Consider the following 26,108-nt stretch of genomic DNA (forward strand, 5'->3'; position numbering starts at 1 on the left):
AATGTCAGATTGTTATTTCCACACAAGATGTCGCTGTAGACCGTGAGTTGGAGTTATTGGCACAATATTAATACTCCGCCTAAAGCAGAACAGGACAACAGAGCGTCACATACTTCTGACTTCAGCAGGCCTCGAGTATTTTCCGTTTTATTTCAGACATTGGATTAAATAAAAGCACTCTTTCGACTTATTTTTTTGAATATCCAGTAAAAAGAAGTGATGGCTGTATCGGAAAATGCTCGCCCTGCCTGGATGAAGGCTCTGCTGCTGCTTTGTTTATGGGATTTGTGTTACGGTCAGATTTCCTACACGGTTTCAGAGGAGGCCAAGAAGGGAGCCGTTGTTGGAAATCTAGCGAAGGATCTCAATCTCAGTGTACAGGAACTGGAATCTCGCATGTTTCAGCTTGTGACTGGATCTAACGCCAAGTATTTCGAGGTAAATCGGAAAACCGGAATTTTATTAGTTAATGACAGAATAGACCGAGAGGAGCTGTGTGAAAGCAAACAGAAATGCGTACTGAATGTCGAAGCGATGATCCACAATCCTCACAAGCTCTACCGTCTTGAAATTAATATACTAGACATTAATGATAACTCTCCGGTGTTTCCTCGTCAATCAGTTGCTTTGAATATTACTGAAAATATGCTTCCTGGAGATCGTTTTTCAGTACCCACGGCGCGTGACATGGACATCGGTAGTAATTCAGTGAAAACTTATAAAATAAATTCTAATGAATATTTTGCACTGGACATGCAGAGTGATTCGGCTGAGCTCGTGCTTCAGAAATCTCTGGACCGAGAGAGAGAATCGGTGATCAAGCTCGTGTTGACTGCTGTAGACGGCGGGACTCCTCCCAGATCTGGAACTATGCAGATAGTTATCAATGTGCTGGATATAAACGACAACAGCCCTGTTTTTACGAAGCCTCTTTACAAAGTAAAGGTCCATGAGAATGTAGGTGTAGGAATTAAAATCCTGATGGTTTCTGCAGAAGATGCTGACGAAGGGGTTAATGGTGAAGTGTCATACTTGATTATCGGTGATGAGGAAAACTCAGCAATAGACTTATTCTCCATAAATCGTGTTTCTGGAGACATCACTGTTGAAGCTAATATTGATTATGAGGAACATCCTGCAGTTGAACTGCGAATTCAGGCTCAGGACAAAGGACATTCTCCAAGAATGTCGAGATGTAAAGTGTTAATTGAAGTAGTGGATGTGAATGACAATGCACCAGAGATATCAGTTACTCTTCTCATGAGCTCTGTAAGCGAGGACATCAAACCTGGTACAGATGTTGCATTAATCACTGTATCAGATAAAGACAGTGGAGCGAATGGTAAAGTAGATTGTAAAATTCTAGCACCGAGTCCTTTTAAATTACAACTATCATATAAAAACTCTTACGCTCTTGTTGTGAATGAAGCTCTGGACAGAGAGCGGGTCTCCCAATATAATGTCACAGTTCTAGCTAATGATGAGGGAACTCCTTCCCTCTCGAGCAGTAACGTTATAACAGTTCATGTCTCTGATGTGAATGATAACGCGCCTTTATTCCCTGCACCGGTCATAAATTTTAGCGTGAAAGAGAATAGTCCAGTAGGAGTGCTGATGGCATCACTAACGGCACTAGATTTAGACATCGGTGAAAATGCCCTTATTTCGTATTCATTAATTCATGCAGAGGGCAGCAGAGTGTCAAATCTGATGAACATTAACTCACACACCGGTGAACTGTACAGCCTGAAGTCTTTCGATTACGAAGAAACCAAACGACTTCAGTTTAAAGTTCAAGCCACTGACTCTGGTGTCCCTCCACTAAGTAGTAACGTGACTGTGAACATTTTTATCCTGGATGAGAATGACAACAGTCCAGTTTTTCTCCCTCCTTATTCTGAACCTGGATCAGTAAACAGTGAGAACATTCCCTACTCTGCTGAAGCGGGGCATTTTGTGGCTAAAGTCAGAGCTGTAGACGCTGATTCAGGTTATAATGCACTATTATCTTATCACATGACCGAACCAAAGGGAACGAATCTCTTCCGAATCGGAACCAGCACAGGAGAAATAAGGACTAAAAGACGAATGAGTGACAATGACTTAAAAGCTCACCCGCTTATCATTACTGTCTCGGATAATGGAGAACCTTCACTGTCCACAACTATGAGTATTGAAGTTGTGGTTGTGGAAAATATGGACAGCGTGCAGCCTTCACTAAGACAAGTGCCCGTAAAGGAGGAGAATTTTTCTAATCTGAATCTCTATCTGCTCATCGCTATCGTCTCAGTGTCAGTGATATTTTTACTGAGCCTCATCGCTTTAATAGCAGCTAAATGCTACGGGACAGACGGCGGTTTCAGCAGCTCCAGCGCTCCAGTGGTCACTACACACCCTGACGGGAGCTGGTCTTACTCTAAATCCACTCAGCAGTATGATGTGTGTTTTAGTTCAGACACACTGAAGAGTGACGTAGTGGTTTTCCCTTCGCCGTTTCCGCCTGCAGACGCAGAGCTGATCAGCATTAATGGTGGAGACACTTTTACTCGAAATCAAACTCTTCCCAGCACTGGGAAGGTAAGACCATGCATAATTTAGCCTCTTTCTAATTTTTAAGCGTTTTAGTCTCTTGTTTACTCTGTGTTTTTGTTGTGCGTCATTAAACCACTTGTGGCTTTGATAGTAGCCTACACAAAGTTTTCCAATGACACGTCCATCTCACCTGAATTTCATCTGCTTTTACTTATAATTGTACGAGTTCTCTTAAAAGAGATGAAGCTTGCTATTTAGTTCTGCACAGTATTGTTGTCGATCTTCTGCGGGTCTGAAGTCAGTTGTCTAATTCATTATGTCAGTTCTTATCTGTTAATTTTGATGGAGAAAAGTTTTTCCACAGGGTTTGTTTTGGTGATAGTGTTGAAGTCATGTATTCATGTCGGATTTGCTTTTAAAAGAAATATAAGCAGAGTTTTAAAGAACGTTTGTCGGGTTTCTTCCTGTTTTGAATTTAATTCAGCACCACAGAGTTGGACAGCGACACGTGTCACGACTTTACACGGTACTATATGGGAAACATTGCTGAGAAAAAGCTTCAAAATGGAGCAAATGAAGCAAACGCAAGCGACACACAACGTAGCAATTTAGAAACTTTTTACTGACTTGGTGAAAGATTTTTAATATTTATAAGACAGTGTCCTGATAGTGCAGGAAATTTTTGGCTTCTTCAGCCTGCACTGGCCCTGATAGCTAACAAACTTCAAGCGGACGTCATGAGTGCATGCGGTCCTTATCTATTCCTGTGCGATGGCATCTCTCTTTTTTTCTCGACTGTGTTCTGGGCGGGTGCTTTATATGTTTCATTTGTTTAATGTCTTTTAATGTTATCCTTGCATCTAAATGTACAATCCAAAACCATCTACACTGGTTTTTCTAGGCAGAACCTTGGACCTCCTATTAAAAGGAAAAAAGATAAATACTTTTTCCCAAACATACTTTACTGTGCCTTTCATAAAGAAAAGATACCGATATATCATATGGTACACAGACTCCCAGTAGCCCCTGCACAGTGAACTGTAAAATTATGTATCCCCCAAGATCATATGTAAAACCCATGATCATTAAAAAGTAATTCGTTTATGTTTTTTTTTATTAAACTATACAAAGTTTTCAAAACTCCTTTTTTTGTGTGTGTGTGAGTGTGTGTGGGCGTGTCTATTTTACATACGCATGAATTTTCTTATCTATCCCTGCAGTCTCACTTCGCTCGGGACTTTTCGACCATAAGTTTTTTTTCAACTATTTTAAAGGAGGGTTTTTCTTTTTAATGTCTATATTTTCTATTTCAATCTAATATAATTTTCCAACAAAAGAAAAAAGGCAAGCGATTTAAAAGATATATCCCAAGTTTTCCAAAAAGCGGTCTTTTAACAAGCACTTTAATAAGATAAATGTATTCAATCTAAAAATATATAAATTGGAATAATTAGATTTTTTTTATTGCAATTGTTATTAATCGCAAGTTTTAGAGTTTGGGTGAGTGAGTACATTAGCCAGGAATCAATTTCAATAGGAGATGAGGACACACATTTGTTATTTTAATAATTTAAGAAAATGGATAAATTAGATTGCATTTTATAAAACTAGACATACGTTTCAGTTTCTTCTCTTGCAGCAAACCTGTGGTATTTCATGTCTCAGTACCTCAATATCTCTGAGATCAGAATGTAGCGATCTGGCTTCCCCAACAGAAACGGGATAAATGCTTAACTGTGATTGGTTCTATTCTATTTTTAGCCAGCTGGTAGCCAATACAATGCGATTAAACAAACTTAATTTGCATATTTGTTACTTGGCGTGGTTAAATATAGAATTGTAAATATCATCATTTTCTCGACGTTTTATGAACATCTTTGCAGCACAAGTGCAGCGCAAAACATGTAATTTGACATGGAATAGTACTGTTTTGCCGAGTCTTTGCCGAGTGTTTGTACTTTAAAGATGTTAATAAAGTTTATATTATATTATATTATATTATGTTAATTGTCCACAAGTATACGATGGAATTGAAAGCTATTTCAGGGGAGTTCAAACCCGAAACTCACCCCCTCCCTCAGCCCTTTGCTACGCAACTGGCGGTATTGTTCAGTTATTCAAATATTACTGCAATAACAAGGCAAAGTTTAGTAACTTCATACTTTCACTTTGTCCATTTGTGTCATATAATCATATTTGTTTCATATTTATATTATATTCATATGATTATGCAATTAGTCAAGTTAGTGATAAAACACTATAATTACAAAATGCGATTGTAAAAATCTGAATTTTAATTCGAAGCTTATTTGGAATGAGAATTTAAACACTAGTGTGATCCTTATAATGAAATCCAACAGAATCTATTAGACTTAATTCTTGAAAATACACAAAAGGTTATTTGTGTAACTGAGAGATTAACATCTCCACATTTAGCTCACCACCAATTCATCATGTCAAGAATTAGTCACACACAAAACACATTATTTGATTCAACTTTCATAACGATAGTTTTGACTGACAATGTCAGATTGTTATTTCCACACAAGATGTCGCTGTAGACCGTGAGTTGGAGTTATTGGCACATTATTAATAGTCCGCCTAAAGCAGAATAGGACAACAGAGCGTCACATACTTCTGAGTTCAGCAGGCCTCGTGTATTTTCCGTTTTACTGCCGGCATTGGATTAAATAAAAGCACTCTTTCGACTTATTTTATTTTTGAATATCCAGTAAAAGGAAGCGATGGTCGTATCGGACAGTGCTCGCTCTGCCTGGATGAAGGCTCTGCTGCTGCTTTGTTTATGGGATTTGTGTTACGGTCAGATTTCCTACACGGTTTCAGAGGAGGCCAAGAAGGGAACCGTTGTTGGAAATCTAGCGAAGGATCTCAGTCTCAGTGTGCAGGAACTGGAGTCGCGCATGTTTCAGCTTGTGATTGGATCTAACGCCAAGTATTTCGAGGTAAATCGGAAAACAGGCATTTTATTGGTTAATGACAGAATAGACCGAGAGGAGCTGTGTGAAAGCAAACAGAAATGCGTACTGAATGTCGAAGCGATGATCCACAATCCTCACAAGCTCTACCGTGTGGAAATTAATATAGTAGACATTAATGATAACTCTCCTGTGTTTCCCCGTCAATCAGTTGCTTTGAATATTAGTGAAAATGTGCTTCCGGGAGATCGATTTCCATTAACTAAAGCACGTGACATGGACATCGGGAGTAACTCAGTGAAAACCTATAAAATGAGCACAAATGAATATTTCTCATTGGACATACAGAGTGATTCGGCTGAACTGGTCCTTCAGAAATCTCTGGACCGAGAGAGAGAATCGGTGATCAAGCTCGTGCTGACTGCTGCAGACGGAGGGACTCCTCCCAGATCTGGAACAATGCAGATCGTTATAAACGTGTTGGATGCAAATGATAACAGCCCTGTTTTCACCACACCTCTGTATAAAATCAAGGTGAATGAGAATGCACCCACAGGAACAAAACTTCTCACGGTTTCCGCATCAGATGCAGATGAGGGTATTAACAACGAGCTGTCGTACTCCATTATTACCGATGACGAACACTCGGCGTTGGACTTATTCTCCATAAATCCTGTTTCTGGTGATATTATTGTCAAAGCTAATATTAATCATGAGGACAGTCCCGCCGTGGAGCTTAGAATTCAGGCTCAGGACAAAGGACATCCACCAAGAATGTCACGATGCAAAGTATTAATTGAAGTAGTGGATGTGAATGACAATGCACCAGAGATATCAGTCACTCTTCTCATGAGCTCTGTAAGCGAGGACATCAAACCTGGCACAGATGTTGCATTAATCACTGTATCAGATAAAGACAGTGGAACGAATGGTAAAGTAGATTGTAAAATTCTAGCACCGAGTCCTTTTAAATTACAACTATCATATAAAAACTCTTACGCTCTTGTTGTGAATGAAGCTCTGGACAGAGAGCGGGTCTCCCAATATAATGTCACAGTTCTAGCTACGGATGAGGGAACTCCTTCCCTCTCGAGCAGTAACGTTATAACAGTTCATGTCTCTGATGTGAATGATAACGCGCCTTTATTTCCTTCACCGATGATAAATATTGGCGTGAAAGAGAATAGTCCAATTGGAGGGCTGATGGCATCACTAACGGCACGAGACTTAGACATCGGTGAAAATGCCCTTGTTTCGTATTCTTTAATTGATGCAGAGGGCAGCAGGGTGTCAAATCTGATGAACATTAACTCACACACCGGTGAACTGTACAGCCTGAAGTCTTTCGATTACGAAGAAACCAAACGACTTCAGTTTAAAGTTCAAGCCACTGACTCTGGTGTCCCTCCACTAAGTAGTAACGTGACTGTGAACATTTTTATCCTGGATGAGAATGACAACAGTCCAGTTTTTCTCCCTCCTTATTCTGAACCTGGATCAGTAAACACTGAGAACATTCCCTACTCTGCAGAAGCGGGGTATTTTGTGGCTAAAGTCAGAGCTGTAGACGCTGATTCAGGTTATAATGCACTATTGTCTTATCACATGACCGAACCAAAGGGAACGAATCTCTTCCGAATTGCAACCAGCACAGGAGAAATAAGGACTAAAAGACGAATGAGTGACAATGACTTAAAAGCCCACCCACTTATCATTATTGTCTCGGATAATGGAGAACCTTCACTGTCCTCAACTATGAGTATTGAAGTTGTGGTTATAGAAAATATGGACAGCGTGCAGCCTTCACTAAGAAAAGTGCCAGTAAAGGAGGAGAATTTTTCTAATCTGAATCTCTATCTGCTCATTGCTGTTGTCTCAGTATCAGTGATATTTTTAGTTAGCCTCATCGCTTTAATAGTAGCTAAATGCTACGGGACAGACGGCGGTTTCAGCAGCTCCAGCGCTCCAGTGGTCACTACACACCCTGACGGGAGCTGGTCTTACTCGAAATCCACTCAGCAGTATGATGTGTGTTTTAGCTCAGATACACTGAAGAGTGACGTAGTGGTTTTCCCCTCACCGTTTCCGCCTGCAGACGCAGAGCTGATCAGCATTAATGGAGGAGACACTTTTACTCGAAATCAAACTCTTCCCAGCACTGGGAAGGTAAGACCCCGTTTAATTTAGTATATTTCAATGTTTTTGAGCCGTTATAGTTGATTGTGAACTCTGTTCCATGCGGTGTTGTGTGTAAATTAACAGTTTGGGGTTTGAAGTACTCAAACATTTCCATTTGAACTTCCAATGCGCTTGAAATCCATTTCCCGTTACTTATAATTTTACGAGTTTTCTCACCATAGCTTAAGCTTCCGTCTAGTCTTCTAAAGTAATTATTTACAAAGTCTGTAGCTCTGAAGATACTTTTCTGGTCTATTTTGGGAATGTTTATATGTTTATTTTGACCACATATGGGTTATTTTCATTAGTTGTTTGTTGTGATAATGTTGATGGGAAGTTTTTTTTTTAATCAAAGCATTTGTATCTAAGACTAGCTGTATGGTGTATATATGTTTTCTCATATTTATGATAAAGCAAAGTTTAAAGAGCGTTTCTGGTGTTTAGTCCAGTTTTGGTGTAAAATCTGCAAATCAGAGTTGGACAACAGCTTGTTTCATTTTTATAAATGGAGCTATGGAAAATATTGGTGACATAAAGCCGTAATTCTAGGAAGAAGAAAAACAGGAACGAAAGGAAGGGAAAAACAATGTATTATATTTTCTAATCTATTATAGACAGAGCGTTATGCCATTCATTTAATTAATTTGCACTTTTACATAGCTTTGTAATATACAAGAAAACAAAAGTCTGTAATTTGTTTAAAAATTATTTACATGCTTTTTCTGAATTCGTGGGAAAACAACGCTTGTAGGATTAAGCTTAAATATTGTCTATTTATGTTATATGAAAATATATTTATAGAATATTAGCCTACAGCCTAAATGAATTTAGTAAGGAAAGACGAGAGTTACACGGCAAATGTTTAAATAAACCATCTGATTCCAAACGGGTTAATAACAGTACGATATTTTTAGTAATGACACTTCAAATAATCTTGTGACGTCATAATAAGTGTATATAGGCACTATTATACTTTCAAAAAATTACATATGTTTATTTTTTTTGTAAGTAAGCTTAATATCTCGTTTATCTTCTTTTAAAACCAACGCGTTAACAGTGATTTATAGTTAGTATTTCGGTTATTTATAAAAGTTATAATGTAACTTTCATAAAAGTAGTTTTCAGCTGTAATGTCAGATTGTTATTTTCACACAAGATGTCGCTGTAGACCGTGAGTTGGAGTTATTGGCATATTATTACTACTCCGCCTAACGCAGAACAGGACAACAGAGCGTCACATACTTCTGAGTTCAGCAGGCTTCGTGTATTTTCCGTTTTACTGCCGGCATTGGATTAAATAAAAGCACTCTTTCGACTTATTTTTTGAATATCCAGTAAAAGGAAGTGATGGTTGTATCGGACAGTGCTCGCCCTGCCTGGATGAAGGCTCTGCTGCTGCTTTGTTTATGGGATTTGTGTTACGGTCAGATTTCCTACTCGGTTTCAGAGGAGGCCAAGAAGGGAACCGTTGCTGGAAATCTAGCGAAGGATCTCAATCTCAGTGTGCAGGAACTGGAGTCGCGCATGTTTCAGCTTGTGACTGGATCTAACGCCAAGTATTTCGAGGTAAATCGGAAAACCGGCATTTTATTAGTTAATGACAGAATAGACCGAGAGGAGCTGTGTGAAAGCAAAATGAAATGCGTACTGAATGTTGAAGCGATGATCCGCAATCCTCATAAGCTCTACCGTGTTGAAATTAATATACTAGACATTAATGATAATTCTCCGGTGTTTCCAGATCAAACATTTGTTTTGAACATTAGTGAAAATGTGCTTCCGGGAGATCGTTTTTCAGTAGCCATAGCGCGTGATATGGACATCGGTATTAATTCCGTAAGGACTTATAAAATAAATTCAAATGAATATTTTTCGCTGGACATGCAGAGTGATTCACCTGAACTCTTACTTCAAAAATCTTTGGATCGAGAGAGAGAATCGGTGATCAAGCTCGTGCTGACTGCTGTAGACGGCGGGACTCCTCCCAGATCCGGAACAATGCAGATAATTATCAATATACAGGACATAAATGACAACTACCCAGTGTTCAGTAAACCTCTGTATAAAGTGAAACTCCATGAGAATGCAGTTGTGGGAACTAAAATCCTTACCGTTTCTGCTGCAGATGCAGACGAGGGAAATAACGGTGAAGTTACGTACTCAATTTTAAATGATGTTCGAAATTCTGGATTAAACTTATTCTCCGTGGATCTGGTTTCTGGAGATATTACTGTTAAAAATACTATTGATTTTGAGGACAATCCTGCTGTGGAGGTGAGAATCCAGGCTCAGGACAAAGGACAGTTTCCCCGAAGATCTACATGTAAAGTGTTAATTGAAGTAGTGGATGTGAATGACAATGCACCAGAGATATCAGTCACTCTTCTCATGAGCTCCATTAGCGAGGACATCAAACCTGGTACAGATGTTGCATTAATCACTGTATCAGATAAAGACAGTGGAGCGAATAGTAAAGTAGATTGTAAAATTCTACCACCGAGTCCTTTTAAATTACAACTATCATATAAAAACTCTTACGCTCTTGTTGTGAATGAAGCTCTGGACAGAGAGCGGGTCTCCCAATATAATGTCACAGTTCTAGCTAATGATGAGGGAACTCCTTCCCTCTCGAGCAGTAACGTTATAACAGTTCATGTCTCTGATGTGAATGATAACGCGCCTTTATTTTCTGCACTGGTGATAAATATTAGCGTGAAAGAGAATAGTCCAGTTGGAGGGCTGATGGCATCACTAACGGCACGAGACTTAGACATCGGTGAAAATGCCATTGTTTCGTATTCATTAATTGATGCAGAGGGCAGCAGGGTGTCAAATCTGATGAACATTAACGCACACACCGGTGAACTGTACAGCCTGAAGTCTTTCGATTACGAAGAAACCAAACGACTTCAGTTTAAAGTTCAGGCCACTGACTCTGGTGTCCCTCCACTAAGTAGTAACGTGACTGTGAACATTTTTATCCTGGATGAGAATGACAACAGTCCAGTTTTTCTCCCTCCTTATTCTGAACCTGGATCAGTAAGCAGTGAGAACATTCCCTACTCTGCTGAAGCGGGGTATTTTGTGGCTAAAGTCAGAGCTGTAGACGCTGATTCAGGTTATAATGCACTATTATCTTATCACATGACCGAACCAAAGGGAACGAATCTCTTCCGAATCGGAACCAGCACAGGAGAAATAAGGACTAAAAGACGAATGAGTGACAATGACTTAAAAGCTCACCCGCTTATCATTACTGCCTCGGATAATGGAGAACCTTCACTGTCCACAACTATGAGTATTGAAGTTGTGGTTGTGGAAAATATGTACAGCGTGCAGCCTTCACTAAGACAAGTGCCAGTAAAGAAGGAGAATTTTTCTAATCTGAATCTCTATCTGCTCATCGCTATCGTCTCAGTGTCAGTGATATTTTTACTGAGCCTCGTCGCTTTAATAGCAGCTAAATGCTATGGGACAGACGGCGGTTTCAGCAGCTCCAGCGCTCCAGTGGTCACTACACACCCTGACGGGAGCTGGTCTTACTCTAAATCCACTCAGCAGTATGATGTGTGTTTTAGCTCAGACACACTGAAGAGTGACGTAGTGGTTTTCCCCTCACCGTTTCCGCCTGCAGACGCAGAGCTGATCAGCATTAATGGTGGAGACACTTTTACTCGAAATCAAACTCTTCCCAGCACTGGGAAGGTAAGACCATACTTATTTTAGCCTATTTCTATTTTTTAGAGAGCTCATAGTCATTTGTAAACTCTGTCCCATGCGGTTTTGTGTGTCATTACATGGTTGTGGGTTTGAAGTACACAAACATTTCCAATTCAACTTCCAACTCGGGTAATTCCATTTCCCATTGCTTCAAATGTTTCAGGATTTTTCCAACGTAGATGAAGCGTTCTGTCTAGTCTTCTGCAGTAAATATCTATAAAGTTATTTTTCTGGATCACTCTGGTAGTTCTCATATATTTAATTTGACAAGTTCCGTTCTTGTCAGCAGTCCTTTCTCGTGATACTAAAAATGGGATTTTTTTTTTTTTAAATTAATATCTGTATCTAAGATCAGTTTTTTGGGCGTAAACATGTTCTGTTCCATTTAATATACAGTAAAGTTAGCAGAACTTTTATTGTGTTTCCTCCAGTTTGTGGAGTAAAATCAGCACCACAAAGTTCGACAGTGAAAGTGTTTCGCTTTCATAAACGGAATTTGGAAATGTTGAGATAAACCGTAACTGTAGGAGAGAAAAAAAAAAATAGAACACAAGAAAGAAAAACACACACGTTTTTATATTTTCTCACCCATTATAAGCAGAGGGTTTTGTCATTATTTTTAATTACTTGGTCTTTCAATGGTTTTCTAATACACACAAAAAATGTGTGCATAACAAACACGTGGTAAATTGTTTAATAATTGTGTCCATGTTTTTTTTCTGAATTTGTTGAAAATCAACGCTTGCAAGGTTTAAGCTTAAACACTCTCAACTTACGATATTTGAAGTTACAGTTCTAAAATATTACAGAAAAAAACATTTAATAAGAAAGTCAAGAGTTACACAGCAAATGTTTTAATAAATGTTTAAATTAACCATCTTATTCCAAAAGGCTTAACAACAGCAGGACATTTTTAGTAATGACACTTCAAATTATCTTGTGAAGATTATAAAACTGTATAATAATACAGGCTCTAAAACACTTCTCAAAAAGAACAAAGGTTCATTTTTTTGTAACTAAGGGTTGATATCTCTTATATTTTCGTAAAAATACAAGGCGTTAACAGTGATATACACTTCGAATTTCGGGTATTTCAATGCAGTATTCATTAAAATAGTTTTATCAGTTGGAATATCAGATTGTATTTCCACACAAGATGTCGCTGTAGACCGTGAGTTGGAGTTATTGGCACATTATTAATACTCCGCCTAACGCAGAACAGGACAACAGAGCGTCACATACTTCTGACATCAGCAGGCTTCGTGTATTTTTCTTTTTCCTGCAGACACTGGATTAAATAAAAGAACACTTTCGACTTGTTTTATTGTTGTTGTGAATATCCAGTAAAGGAAGCGATGGTTGTATCGGACAGTACTCGCTCTGCCTGGATGAAGGCTCTGCTGCTGCTTTGTTTATGGGATTTGTGTTACGGTCAGATTTCCTACTCGGTTTCAGAGGAGGCCAAGAAGGGAACCGTTGTTGGGAATATAGCGAAGGATCTCAATCTCAGTGTGCAGGAACTGGAGTCGCGCATGTTTCAGCTTGTGACTGGATCTAACGCCAAGTATTTCGAGGTAAATCGGAAAACCGGCATTTTATTAGTTAAAGACAGAATAGACCGAGAGGAGCTGTGTGAAAGCAAACAGAAATGCGTACTGAATGTCGAAGCGATGATCCACAATCCTCACAAGCTCTACCGTGTTGAAATTAATATACTAGACATTAATGATAACTCTCCGGTGTTTCCCCGTCAAATATTTGATTTGGAAATTAGTGAAAATGTGCTTCCTGGAGATCGGTTTCCAGTAATCAAGGCTAGAGACATCGATGTTGGTAATAATGCAGTGAAAACCTATAAAATAAACTCAAATGAGTATTTTTCCCTGGACATGCAGAGTGATTCGGCTGAGCTCGTGCTTCAGAAATCTTTGGACCGGGAGAGAGAATCGGTGATCAAGCTCGTGCTGACTGCTGTAGACGGCGGGACTCCTCCCAAATCTGGAACAATGCATATAGTTATAAACGTGTCGGATGCAAATGATAATAGCCCTGTGTTCACCAACCCGCTGTACAAAATTAAGATCCAGGAGAATGCACAAATAGGAACTAAATTTCTCACCCTTTCCGCTGTAGATGCAGACGAGGGTGTTAACAGTGAAATGTCATACTCGATCGTTAGTGATGAGGAAAACTCGGCGATAGACTTATTCTCCATAAATCCTGTTTCTGGTGAGATCACTATCAAAGGAAATATTGATCATGAGGAAATTCCCGCGATAGAAATGAGAATCCAGGCCCAGGACAAAGGACATCCTCCAAGAAGATCTCGTTGTAAAGTGTTAATTGAAGTAGAGGATGTGAATGACAATGCACCAGAGATATCAGTCACTCTTCTCATGAGCTCTGTAAGCGAGGACATCAAACCTGGTACAGATGTTGCATTAATCACTGTATCAGATAAAGACAGTGGAACGAATGGTAAAGTAGATTGTAAAATTCTAGCACCGAGTCCTTTTAAATTACAGCTATCATATAAAAACTCTTACGCTCTTGTTGTGAATGAAGCTCTGGACAGAGAGCGGGTCTCCCAATATAATGTCACAGTTCTAGCTAATGATGAGGGAACTCCTTCCCTCTCGAGCAGTAACGTTATAACAGTTCATGTCTCTGATGTGAATGATAACGCGCCTTTATTTCCTGCACCGGTGATAAATATTAGCGTGAAAGAGAATAGTCCAGTTGGAGGGCTGATGGCATCACTAACGGCACGAGACTTAGACATCGGTGAAAATGCCCTTGTTTCGTATTCTTTAATTGATGCAGTGAGCAGCAGAGTGTCAAATCTGATGAACATTAACTCACACACCGGTGAACTGTACAGCCTGAAGTCTTTCGATTACGAAGAAATCAAACGACTTCAGTTTAAAGTTCAAGCCACTGACTCTGGTGTCCCTCCACTAAGTAGTAACGTGACTGTGAACATTTTTATCCTGGATGAGAATGACAACAGTCCAGTTTTTCTCCCTCCTTATTCTGAACCTGGATCAGTAAACAGCGAGAACATTCCCTACTCTGCTGAAGCGGGGTATTTTGTGGCTAAAATCAGAGCTGTAGACGCTGATTCAGGATATAATGCACTATTATCTTATCACATGACCGAACCAAAGGGAACGAATCTCTTCCGAATCGGAACCAGCACAGGAGAAATAAGGACTAAAAGACGAATGAGTGACAATGACTTAAAAGCTCACCCACTTATCATTACTGTCTCGGATAATGGAGAACCTTCACTGTCCTCAACTATGAGTATTGAAGTTGTGGTTGTGGAAAATATGGACAGCGTGCAGCCTTCACTAAGACAAGTGCCAGTAAAGGAGGGGAATTTTTCTAATCTGAATCTTTATCTGCTCATCGCTATCGTCTCAGTGTCAGTGATATTTTTACTGAGCCTCATGGCTTTAATAGCAGCTAAATGCTACGGGACAGACGGCGGTTTCAGGAGCTCCAGCGCTCCAGTGGTCACTACACACCCTGACGGGAGCTGGTCTTACTCTAAATCCACTCAGCAGTATGATGTGTGTTTTAGCTCAGACACACTGAAGAGTGACGTGGTGGTTTTCCCCTCGCCGTTTCCGCCTGCAGACGCAGAGCTGATCAGCATTAATGGAGGAGACACTTTTACTCGAAATCAAACTCTTCCCAGCAGTGGGAAGGTAAGACCATGGTTAATTTTGTCTCTTTCTAATTTCAAGCGTTTTAGTATGTTGTTTACTCTTTTTTGTTGTTGTGTGTCATTAAACCACGTATGGCTTTGAAGTACACAAAGTTTTTCAATAGCACGTCCATCTCATCTGAATTTCATCTGCTTTTACTTATAATTGTACGAGTTCTCTTAAAATAGATGAAGCATGCTATTTACTTCTGCACAGTAATGTCGATCTTCTGCGGCTCTGAAGTCAGTTGTCTAATTCTTTATGCCAGTTCTAATATCTTCATTTTGACGGAGAGAATTTTTTCCACAAGGTTTGTTGGGGTGATAGTGTTGAAGTCATGTATTCATGTCGGATTTGCTTTTAAAATAAATACAAGCAGAGTTTTAAAGAACGTTTGTCGGCTTTCTTCCTATTTTGAATTGTATTCAGCACCACAGAGTTCGACAGCGACACGTGTCACGTCTTTACACGATACTATATGGGAAACATTGTGAGAAAAAGCTTCAAAATGGAGCGAATGAAGGAAAAGCAAGCGACACACAACGTAGCAATTTAGGAACTTTTTACTGACTTGGTGAAAGATTTTTAATATTTATAAATCACTTTCCTGATAGGAAACAGCACGATGGCAAGTGATTTAAAAGATACATCCCAAGATTTCCGAAAACGTGTCTTTTAACAAGCACCTTAATAAGATATATGTATTCCATCTAAAAAAAATATTGAAATAAACAGATTTTTTTTTATTGCAATTGTTATTAATCGCAAGTTTTAGAGTTTGAGTGAGTGAGTACCGTAGCCAGGAATCAATTTCAGTAGGAGATGAGGACACACATTTGTTATTTTAATAATTTAAGAAAATGGATAAATTAGATTGTATTTTATAAAACTAGATATACGGTTCAGTTTCTTCTCTTGCAGCAAACCTGTGGTACTTCATGTCCCTTTACCTCAATATCTCTGAGATCAGAATGTAGCGATCTGGCTTCCCCAACAGAAACGGGGAAAATGCTTAACTCTGATTGGTTGTATTAAATTTTTTAGCCAGCTGGTAGCCAATACAATGCGATTACACAAACTTAATTTGCATATTTGTTACTTGGCGTGATTAATTATAGAATTGTAAATGTCATCATTCTGTTGACGTTTTATGAACATTGTTGCAGCACATGTGCAGCGCAAAACATGTAATTTGACATTGAATAGTACTGTTTTGCCGAGTATTTGCCGAGTATTTGTACTTTAAAGATGTTAATAAAGTTTATATTATATTATATTATATTATATTATATTATATTATATTATATTATATTATATTATATTATATTATATTATATTATATTATCCACAAATATACGATGTAATTGGAAGCTATTTCAGGGGAGTTCAAACCCGAAACTCACCCCCTCCCTCAGCCCTTTGCTACGCAACTGGCGGTATTGTTCATTTATTCAAATATTACTGCAATAACAAGGCAAAGTTTAATAACTTCATACTTTCACTTTGTCCATTTGTGTCATATAATCATATTTGTTTCAGATTTATATTATATTCATATGATTATGCAATTAGTCAAGTTAGTGATAAAACACTATAATTACAAAATGCGATTGTAAAAATCTGAATTTTAATTCGAAGCTTATTTGGAATGAGAATTTAAACACTAATGTGATCCTTATAATGAAATCCAACAGAATCTATTAGACTTAATTCCTGAAAATACACAAAAGGTTATTTGTGTAACTGAGAGATTAACATCTCCACTTTTAGCTCACCACCAATTCATCATGTCAAGAATTAATCACACACAAAACACATTAATTGATTCAACATTCATAACGATAGTTTTGACTGATAATGTCAGATTGTTATTTCCACACAAGATGTCGCTGTAGACCGTGTGTTGGAGATATTGGCACAATATTAATACTCCGGGTAACGCAGAACAGGACAACAAAGCGTTACATACTTCTGACATCAGCAGAGCTCGTGTATTTTCCGTTTTATTTCAGACACTGGATTAAATAAAAGAACACTTTCGACTTGTTTTTTTGTTGTTGTGAATATCCAATAAAGGAAGCGATGGTTGTATCGGACAGTGCTCTCTCTGCCTGGATGAAGGCTCTTCTGCTGCTTTGTTTATGGGATTTGTGTTACGGTCAGATTTCCTACTCGGTTTCAGAGGAGGCCAAGAAGGGAACCGTTGTTGGAAATCTAGCAAAGGATCTCAATCTCAGTGTGCAGGAACTGGAGTCGCGCATGTTTCAGCTTGTGACTGGATCTAACGCCAAGTATTTCGAGGTAAATCGGAAAACCGGCATTTTATTAGTTAATGACAGAATAGACCGAGAGGAACTGTGTGAAAGCAAACAGAAATGCGTACTGAATGTCGAAGCGATGATCCACAATCCTCACAAGCTCTACCGTATTGAAATTAATATACTAGACATTAATGATAATTCTCCAGTGTTTCCAGATCAAACACTCCTTTTGGAAATTAGTGAAAATGTGCTTCCGGGAGATAGGTTTCCCTTAATCACGGCGAGTGACATAGACATCGGTAGCAATTCAGTGAAAACTTATAAAATAAACACAAGTGAATATTTTTCACTGGACATTCAGAGCGATTCTGTTGAGCTCGTGCTTCAGAAATCTTTGGACCGAGAGAGAGAATCGGTGATCAAGCTCGTGCTGACTGCTGTAGACGGCGGGACTCCTTCCAGATCTGGAACAATGCAGATAGCTATCAATGTGCAGGATATAAATGATAACAACCCAGTGTTCACTAAACCTCTGTATAAAGTGAAAGTCCATGAGAATTCATCTGTAGGAACTAAAATCCTGACAGTATCCGCATCAGATGCAGACGAGGGTGTGAACGCTGAAGTGTCATACTCAATTGTAAGTGATGCCCGAATTTCGGCGTTGGACTTATTATCCGTAAATCCTGTTTCTGGTGATATCACTGTGAAAGGTAATATTGATTATGAACAAAATCAAGCAATCGAACTGAGAATTCAGGCTCAAGACAAAGGACATCCTCCAAGAAAGTCTCGGTGTAAAGTGTTAATTGAAGTAGTGGATGTGAATGACAATGCACCAGAGATATCAGTTACTCTGCTCATAAGCGCCGTAAGCGAGGACATCAAATCTGGTACAGATGTTGCATTAATCACTGTATCAGATAAAGACAGTGGAGCGAATGGTAAAGTAGATTGTAAAATTCTAGCACCGAGTCCTTTTAAATTACAGCTATCATATAAAAACTCTTACGCCCTTGTTGTGAATGAAGCTCTGGACAGAGAGCGGGTCTCCCAATATAATGTCACAGTTCTAGCTAATGATGAGGGAACTCCTTCCCTCTCGAGCAGTAACGTTATAACAGTTCATGTCTCTGATGTGAATGATAACGCACCTTTATTTTCTGCACCGGTGATAAATATTAGCTTGAAAGAAAATAGTCCAGTTGGAGGGCTGATGGCATCACTAATGGCACGAGACTTAGACATCGGTGAAAATGCCCTTGTTTCGTATTCTTTAATTGATACAGTGAGCAGCAGAGTGTCAAATCTGATGAACATTAACTCACACACCGGTGAACTGTACAGCCTGAAGTCTTTTGATTATGAAGAAACCAAACGACTTCAGTTTAAAGTTCAGGCCACTGACTCTGGTGTCCCTCCACTAAGTAGTAACGTGACTGTGAACATTTTTATCCTGGATGAGAATGACAACAGTCCAGTTTTTCTCCCTCCTTATTCTGAACCTGGATCAGTAAACACTGAGAACATTCCCTACTCTGCTGAAGCGGGGTATTTTGTGGCTAAAGTCAGAGCTGTAGACGCTGATTCAGGTTATAATGCACTATTATCTTATCACATGACCGAACCAAAGGGAACGAATCTCTTCCGAATTGGAACCAGCACAGGAGAAATAAGGACTAAAAGACGAATGAGTGACAATGACTTAAAAGCCCACCCACTTATCATTATTGTCTCGGATAATGGAGAACCTTCACTGTCCTCAACTATGAGTATTGAAGTTGTGGTTATGGAAAATATGGACAGCGTGCAGCCTTCACTAAGACAAGTGCCAGTAAAGGAAGATAATTTTTCTAATTTGAATCTCTACCTGCTCATCGCTATCGTCTCAGTGTCAGTGATATTTTTACTGAGCCTCATCGCTTTAATAGCAGCTAAATGCTACGGGACAGACGGCGGTTTCATCAGCTCCAGCGCTCCAGTGATCACTACACACCCTGACGGGAGCTGGTCTTACTCTAAATCCACTCAGCAGTATGATGTGTGTTTTAGCTCAGATACACTGAAGAGTGACGTAGTGGTTTTCCCCTCACCGTTTCCGCCTGCAGATGCAGAGCTGGTCAGCATTAATGGAGGAGACACTTTTACTCGAAACCAAACTCTTCCCAGCACTGGGAAGGTAAGACCATGTTTACTTTCGTCTCTTTCCAATTTGTAAACGTTTTTAGTCTCTTGGGAACTCTCTTCCATGTTGTGTTGTGGGTGATTTGAAGTAATCAAACTTTTCCAGTTGTATTTCCTACTCACCTTAATTTCATCTCATTTTGCATAAATGTTTGCGAGTTCTCTAACACATGATAAAGCTTCCTATCTGGTAGTGCATAGCAATTATTCACTTTTTTTGTAAACCTGACTTCAACTTTCTGGTTCATTAACACAGTTCAGTCTTGACAACTCTTGGAGTGGATTTAAGAGTTTATCTGAATGGAAATGGAATGCACATAGGTTTGACCTGGCGGACATGTTCAGACATGAAAATAAGAGAATCATGCTGCTACTGTGAAAGGTCTGGTAGGAAGAACCTCCCCATAGCAGATCTGTATGGTGGTGCAGGGGAGGAGGAGGGTAGCCATCCCCATGTTTTGCCTCTTCGAGATAAGGTTGTAGATATTTTAGTCCAGGATTGTTTGGAGGAGGGGGGTGGGGTTGAGTGGAGGAGAGGGGTTGGGGGGGCAGTCTGTGCTGGATTTATGTGCTTCGTGGCAGAGGGAGCAAAATTCCTGAAATTTGAAATGGGGGAGAGCATCAGCTTTATCATTGTAGTGACTGGGAGGTAAGTGCCTTTGAGAATGAAATTTTTTATGACATACACAGATGAGGTTCCTGATTAGTCAGTTAATAAATGGGATGGAGGCGTGACCTTTGTTTATAATGCCAACAGTGACTTTGTTGTAGCTTAGAATGGAGAACATTTTGCAGGACCTTTCATCACCCCAAAGCAGGCATGCAATAATGATGGGGTAGATTTCAGTTTAGGAGGTAGGCTGAGGATCTCTTGGGGCCATATGTCTGCAAACCATTTATTCCCGAATATCCTTCCGAACCAGATGGAAGAAGATGTGCTGGTAAAAAATTGGAGAGAACTGGAGGATTCAAAGTATCCTCCAGGTATGTGTACAGTAGAAATGCAATGTTTGGAGAGTTTGGGAAATTGACTACATCATCTAGTAAATGGAGAAGTAAGGAAAAATGGTACTTATTTAAAAGGATCCAGCAATTTGGGGCTGCTATGGCAGCCAAAAGTTAAGAACACTGAGAAAGTACATTTCTCCACCTGATGCCAAAAAGGTGCCATTGGGAGGGGTAGAAGGGCATAGTTTTGAAAGCATGTCAGCTTTTTGTAGCCAGGCACCTTTACCCGTGGTTTTAATGAATTGGATGGCATGATCTATGAAAGCTTATGACATGGAGAATATGTCTTTGGGGATAAGGCTGTTAATACTGGGGGTTGCACTGTTGTGCAGGGATGACAGTTTAATGATAAGTCTTTTCGTACCAAAATATTTTCTCATGCCAATGCCTATTGGATTAATGTGAAAAATAGGGAATGGGGAACAGCTGAAGGGACTGATTAAATACCCTTGGCCAATTTGTTTTGAATTAAGGTGTCAACTACTTCGGGTTCTTTTAAGGAAGGAGAGAGGTCTTTGCACACACAGATGAAGAATTGGATAAAGTTAAGCCCAGCCAAGAAACTTTGAGTAAATCCACTTATGAGGAAATTTACAAAACAGAGGTTAGGATGGAAAGAAAGATCATTAGAGAGTTTGTGGATATTGATGAGTGTCGAGGGATGTTTATTCATCTTTTTTGAAGGGTTAATTGAGGTAGTTTGAACCTGTGGGGACAAACAGCTTTGGGATGAATGTTACCACATATAAGCACAACTATGAAGAAATTTACATCTAATATAAGGACACACAGATTAATTGAAATTAATACAGATATGAAGCGCAGTGCTTGAATTCTGCTAGCGACACTTTTGAAGAATCTGCGGTCACATACTATTAGAACTACTGAGATATCCCCACAGTCGACGATATGCTCATCCAGGACACCAGAAGGGCAGAGCAGGATTTTGACTAGGTTGATGTCATTACCTGCTATGATCTGACTTCTCATGTTGTAGGGGATAGCTACTGGTGGTGGGATGAATGGGGCTACACTATATGAAGCAGGGAGAGGTGTCGTGAGGCTGTGATTTGGTAACATTTCATCTGGGGGATCTCCGGGGTGGTCTGGGAGGAAAGCTGCGAGTAGCATGGATGAGTGGATTAAAATTTTGTAGAGCTGAAACTTTGTTAACCAGTCTATAAATTGAGTCTTTCGAAGAGCACTGCGAGCACAGGGTCCGGAGTTTCCAGGAGTTCTGTACGGGGTCTTTTGGCTGCCAAAGTGTTTAGTGTCCGAACAGTATGTTTCCACTTAGCTTTAGACTTAGCTGGAATGGTGCTGGATGGTGGAGGAAGAGGAGTCTGGGCGTGGTTGGCAGATGAGAGGAAAAACGGTAACTAATACTTTATGGGATAAGCTGTTTGGAGGAGTAATGTTGCGGTTAAACAAATATTCCAAGATCCTAGGTACTGGCCATTCATGGATGAAGGTGTGGCATTGAGTCAGTGGAGCACTCCGTCATCTGGAGGAGAAAGCAGACAGAGGGTCCGCTTCATCTGTAGTGCTTAGGGTCTCTGCCTCAGGTTCTGGATCAGAGCTGGGTTCTTCGAGGGATAAGACCTCGTCGATGTCTTGGTGAGACATTCTTGATGAGTGTAGGAATATTTGTATGAAGCGCTAGATTTAAAGTTATCATAGTGCACGGAGGTCATGCACAGTGAGTTAGTCGGGATAATAAAGGGTTGCATGGATAGAGAACGTGGCAGATAGGCTGCTATGTGGCGATGAGGGAACTAATCAGCAAACGGCTAGAGTTTCATTTCTGAACTGGGCATGTATTATATGTTTATTTTAACCACTCACAGTTTTAGACAGTGTTTGCTTGCGTTGGCATATACTGCATGTAGGAAGGTTTTAGATAATACAAGTTGTTTGGTTTAAAGTGTCTCACTATAATATAAAACGTGTCTCAGAAATAAAAAAGTTGAATAAAGCTAAACAGAAAAGCTCTCACTCTGTCAGGGTGACGGTGGATCCGCACCCAGTGTTCCCGGGAACACTGGGTGTGAGGTGGAAATACACAGTCCACAGTGAGGAGAAAACCCCTTCACTGTGAAAAAAATCACTTATCCATTTACTATATCTAAGTCAAATTTAAACAGTTTTAAATAACTATTATCAGGTTTAGTCGAGGTGTAGACTGAAATTAGCACCACGAAGTTGGACTGTGACACGTTTCAGTTTTATCAACGGATCATTGGACAAAATTGAAGACAAAAGTCACAAATACAGAAGAAAGAAAGAAAAAGAAAGAAAGACAGATATGAAAATACACAAGTTTGTATATTTTCTTACTTTTTAGAGACAAAGCGTTCTCGCCATTTTAAATGCAATGGTCTTTTAAATTTCATTCTATTACACAAGGAGAACATAGAAGTAACAAACCGTGGTAAATGGTTTTAAAAGTCGATCCGTGCTTTTCTCATAAGTGGTGATACACAACAATGTTTGCTAACTTTAAACTTCCTCAAGTTGGAAACGATATTTATGAAACATTATGGAAGAATAGATTTAATGATAAAAGTCTATAGTTAAAAAGCATTTTTTTTTAAATAAATGAAATTAATTGTCTTACTCAAAGGTGTTTACAAAAAATGACAAATTTTTAGTAAGGACAGTTCAAACAACACTGAAAAGGTTGTACTGATGGTGGAATTGTATAGGCAATGTTAAACTAGTGTAAAGCTACGATGGTTTATTTCGGTTTATTTCTGTAACTGTTTTTATTTTCGGTCAAAATTAATGTGTTAAACATCACTAGTCATTTTACTCACGGGGCATTTCGCTTATTTGATAGAACTTTCATGAAACTAGTTTTCAGCTGTAATGACATTGTTATTTCCACACAAGATGTCGCTGTAGACCGTGAGTTGGAGTTATTGGCACATTATTAATAGTCCGCCTGAAGCAGAATAGGACAACAGAGCGTCACATACTTCTGAGTTCAGCAGGCCTCGTGTATTTTCCGTTTTACTGCCGGCATTGGATTAAATATAAGTACTCATTCGACTTATTCTTTTTTGAATATCCAGTAAAAGGAAGTGATGGTTGTATCGGACAGTGTTCGCTCTGCCTGGATGAAGGCTCTGCTGCTGCTTTGTTTATGGGATTTGTGTTACGGTCAGATTTCCTACACGGTTTCAGAGGAGGCCAAGAAGGGAACCGTTGTTGGAAATCTAGCGAAGGATCTCAATCTCAGTGTGCAGGAACTGGAGTCGCGCATGTTTCAGCTTGTGACTGGATCTAACGCCAAGTATTTCGAGGTAAATCTGAAAACCGCCATTTTATTAGTTAATGACAGAATAGACCGAGAGGAGCTGTGTGAAAGCAAACAGAAATGCGTACTGAATGTCGAAGCGATGATCCACAATCCTCACAAGCTCTACCGTGTTGAAATTAATATACTAGACATTAATGATAACTCTCCGGTGTTTCCAGATCAAACACTTGTTTTGGACATTATTGAGAATATGCTTCCTGGAGATCGGTTTCCCTTAACAACTGCGAGTGACATGGACATCGGTAGTAACTCAGTGAAAACCTATAAAATAAACACAAATGAATATTTTTCCTTGGACATGCAGAGTGATTCTGTTGAGCTCGTGCTTCAGAAATCTCTGGACAGAGAGAGAGAATCGGTGATCCAGTTCGTGCTGGCTGCTGTAGACGGCGGGACTCCTTCGAGATCCGGAACAATGCAGATAATTATCAATGTGCTGGATATAAACGACAACAGCCCAGTTTTTACGAAGCCTCTTTACAAAGTCAGTGTCCATGAGAATGCAGGTGTAGGGACTAAAATCCTCACCGTTTCCGCAACAGATGCAGACGAAGGAAATAACGGTGAAGTTTCATACTCTATTATAAGTGATTCCCGAAACTCAGCGTTAGACTTAATCTCCATAAATCCTGTTTCTGGTGATATCACTGTGAAAGGTAATATTGATTATGAAGAAAATCCAGCCATCGAACTGCGAATCCAGGCTCAGGACAAAGGACAGTCTCCAAGAAAGTCTCGATGTAAAGTGTTGATTGAAGTAGTGGATGTGAATGACAATGCACCAGAGATATCAGTTACTCTTCTCATGAGCTCCGTAAGCGAGGACATCAAACCTGGTACAGATGTTGCATTAGTCACTGTATCAGATAAAGACAGTGGAACGAATGGTAAAGTAGATTGTAAAATTCTAGCACCGAGTCCTTTTAAATTACAGCTATCATATAAAAACTCTTACGCCCTTGTTGTGAATGAAGCTCTGGACAGAGAGCGGGTCTCCCAATATAATGTCACAGTTCTAGCTAAGGATGAGGGAACTCCTTCCCTCTCGAGCAGTAACGTTATAACAGTTCATGTCTCTGATGTGAATGATAACGCGCCTTTATTTCCTCCACCAGTGATAAATATTAGCGTGAAAGAGAATAGTCCAGTTGGAGGGCTGATGGCATCACTAACGGCACGAGACTTAGACATCGGTGAAAATGCCCTTGTTTCGTATTCATTAATTGATGCAGAAGGCAGCAGAGTGTCAAATCTGATGAACATTAACTCACACACCGGTGAACTGTACAGCCTGAAGTCTTTCGATTACGAAGAAACCAAACGACTTCAGTTTAAAGTTCAAGCCACTGACTCTGGTGTCCCTCCACTAAGTAGTAACGTGACTGTGAACATTTTTATCCTGGATGAGAATGACAACAGTCCAGTTTTTCTTCCTCCTTATTCTGAACCTGGATCAGTAAACAGCGAGAACATTCCCTACTCTGCTGAAGCGGGGTATTTTGTGGCTAAAATCAGAGCTGTAGACGCTGATTCAGGTTATAATGCACTATTATCTTATCACATGACCGAACCAAAGGGAACGAATCTCTTCCGAATCGGAACCAGCACAGGAGAAATAAGGACTAAAAGACGAATGAGTGACAATGACTTAAAAGCTCACCCGCTTATCATTACTGTCTCGGATAATGGAGAACCTTCACTGTCCACAACTATGAGTATTGAAGTTGTGGTTATGGAAAATATGGACAGCGTGCAGCCTTCACTAAGACAAGTGCCAGTAAAGGAGGAGAATTTTTCTAATCTGAATCTCTATCTGCTCATCGCTATCGTCTCAGTGTCAGTGATATTTTTACTGAGCCTCATCGCTTTAATAGCAGCTAAATGCTACGGGACAGACGGCGGTTTCAGCAGCTCCAGCGCTCCAGTGGTCACTACACACCCTGACGGGAGCTGGTCTTACTCGAAATCCACTCAGCAGTATGATGTGTGTTTTAGCTCAGACACACTGAAGAGTGACGTAGTGGTTTTCCCCTCACCGTTTCCGCCTGCAGACGCAGAGCTGATCAGCATTAATGGAGGAGACACTTTTACTCAAAATCAAACTCTTCCCAGCACTGGGAAGGTAAGACCATAAGTAACTTATTATATTTCATTTCTTTGTAGTCTCTTGTAAACTCTCTTCCATGTTGTGGTGTCGGTGCTTTAATGTACGGAAACATTTCCAATTGCATTTCTTACTCACCTCTAATTCGTC

General features: G+C 39.6%; 5 protein-coding genes across 8 annotated transcripts in view; all 5 read left to right on the top strand.

Moving 5' to 3' along the window:
- Positions 1 to 26,108, top strand: part of LOC108277182 (protocadherin alpha-C2) — an 81,678-nt gene that overhangs the window by 11,687 nt on the left and 43,883 nt on the right. Inside the window, exon 1 of one of the 4 annotated variants that reach the window (XM_017489678.3) lies at positions 12,061 to 15,079. The exons of 2 other annotated variants lie outside the window; for them this stretch is intronic. In XM_017489678.3, coding sequence (XP_017345167.1) covers positions 12,722 to 15,079 — 2,358 coding nt within the window. In that variant the 5' untranslated portion in view covers positions 12,061 to 12,721. Of the gene's footprint in view, positions 1 to 12,060; positions 15,080 to 16,625; positions 19,520 to 26,108 lie in introns of those variants that run through there. One more of the 4 variants, XM_017489677.3, reaches the window with a different exon arrangement.
- LOC108276665 (protocadherin alpha-2-like) lies at positions 15 to 3,637 on the top strand. Its single transcript, XM_017488470.3, has one exon. It carries the CDS (start codon positions 220 to 222, stop codon positions 2,596 to 2,598), a length of 2,379 nt encoding a protein of 792 aa, XP_017343959.1. The 5' UTR covers positions 15 to 219; the 3' UTR covers positions 2,599 to 3,637.
- LOC108277183 (protocadherin alpha-2) lies at positions 4,264 to 7,655 on the top strand. The gene has a single exon (XM_017489681.3). The coding sequence runs from the start codon at positions 5,277 to 5,279 to the stop codon at positions 7,653 to 7,655; it is 2,379 nt and encodes a 792-aa protein (XP_017345170.2). The 5' UTR covers positions 4,264 to 5,276.
- Positions 8,956 to 11,929, top strand: LOC128635176 (protocadherin alpha-2-like). The gene has a single exon (XM_053686625.1). It carries the CDS (start codon positions 8,994 to 8,996, stop codon positions 11,370 to 11,372), a length of 2,379 nt encoding a protein of 792 aa, XP_053542600.1. The 5' UTR covers positions 8,956 to 8,993; the 3' UTR covers positions 11,373 to 11,929.
- Positions 20,127 to 25,995, top strand: LOC124629012 (protocadherin alpha-2). The gene has a single exon (XM_053686626.1). It carries the CDS (start codon positions 23,619 to 23,621, stop codon positions 25,986 to 25,988), a length of 2,370 nt encoding a protein of 789 aa, XP_053542601.1. The 5' UTR covers positions 20,127 to 23,618; the 3' UTR covers positions 25,989 to 25,995.

This window comes from Ictalurus punctatus, chromosome 16, assembly GCF_001660625.3.
Source record: "Ictalurus punctatus breed USDA103 chromosome 16, Coco_2.0, whole genome shotgun sequence".
Taxonomy (NCBI): domain Eukaryota; kingdom Metazoa; phylum Chordata; class Actinopteri; order Siluriformes; family Ictaluridae; genus Ictalurus; species Ictalurus punctatus.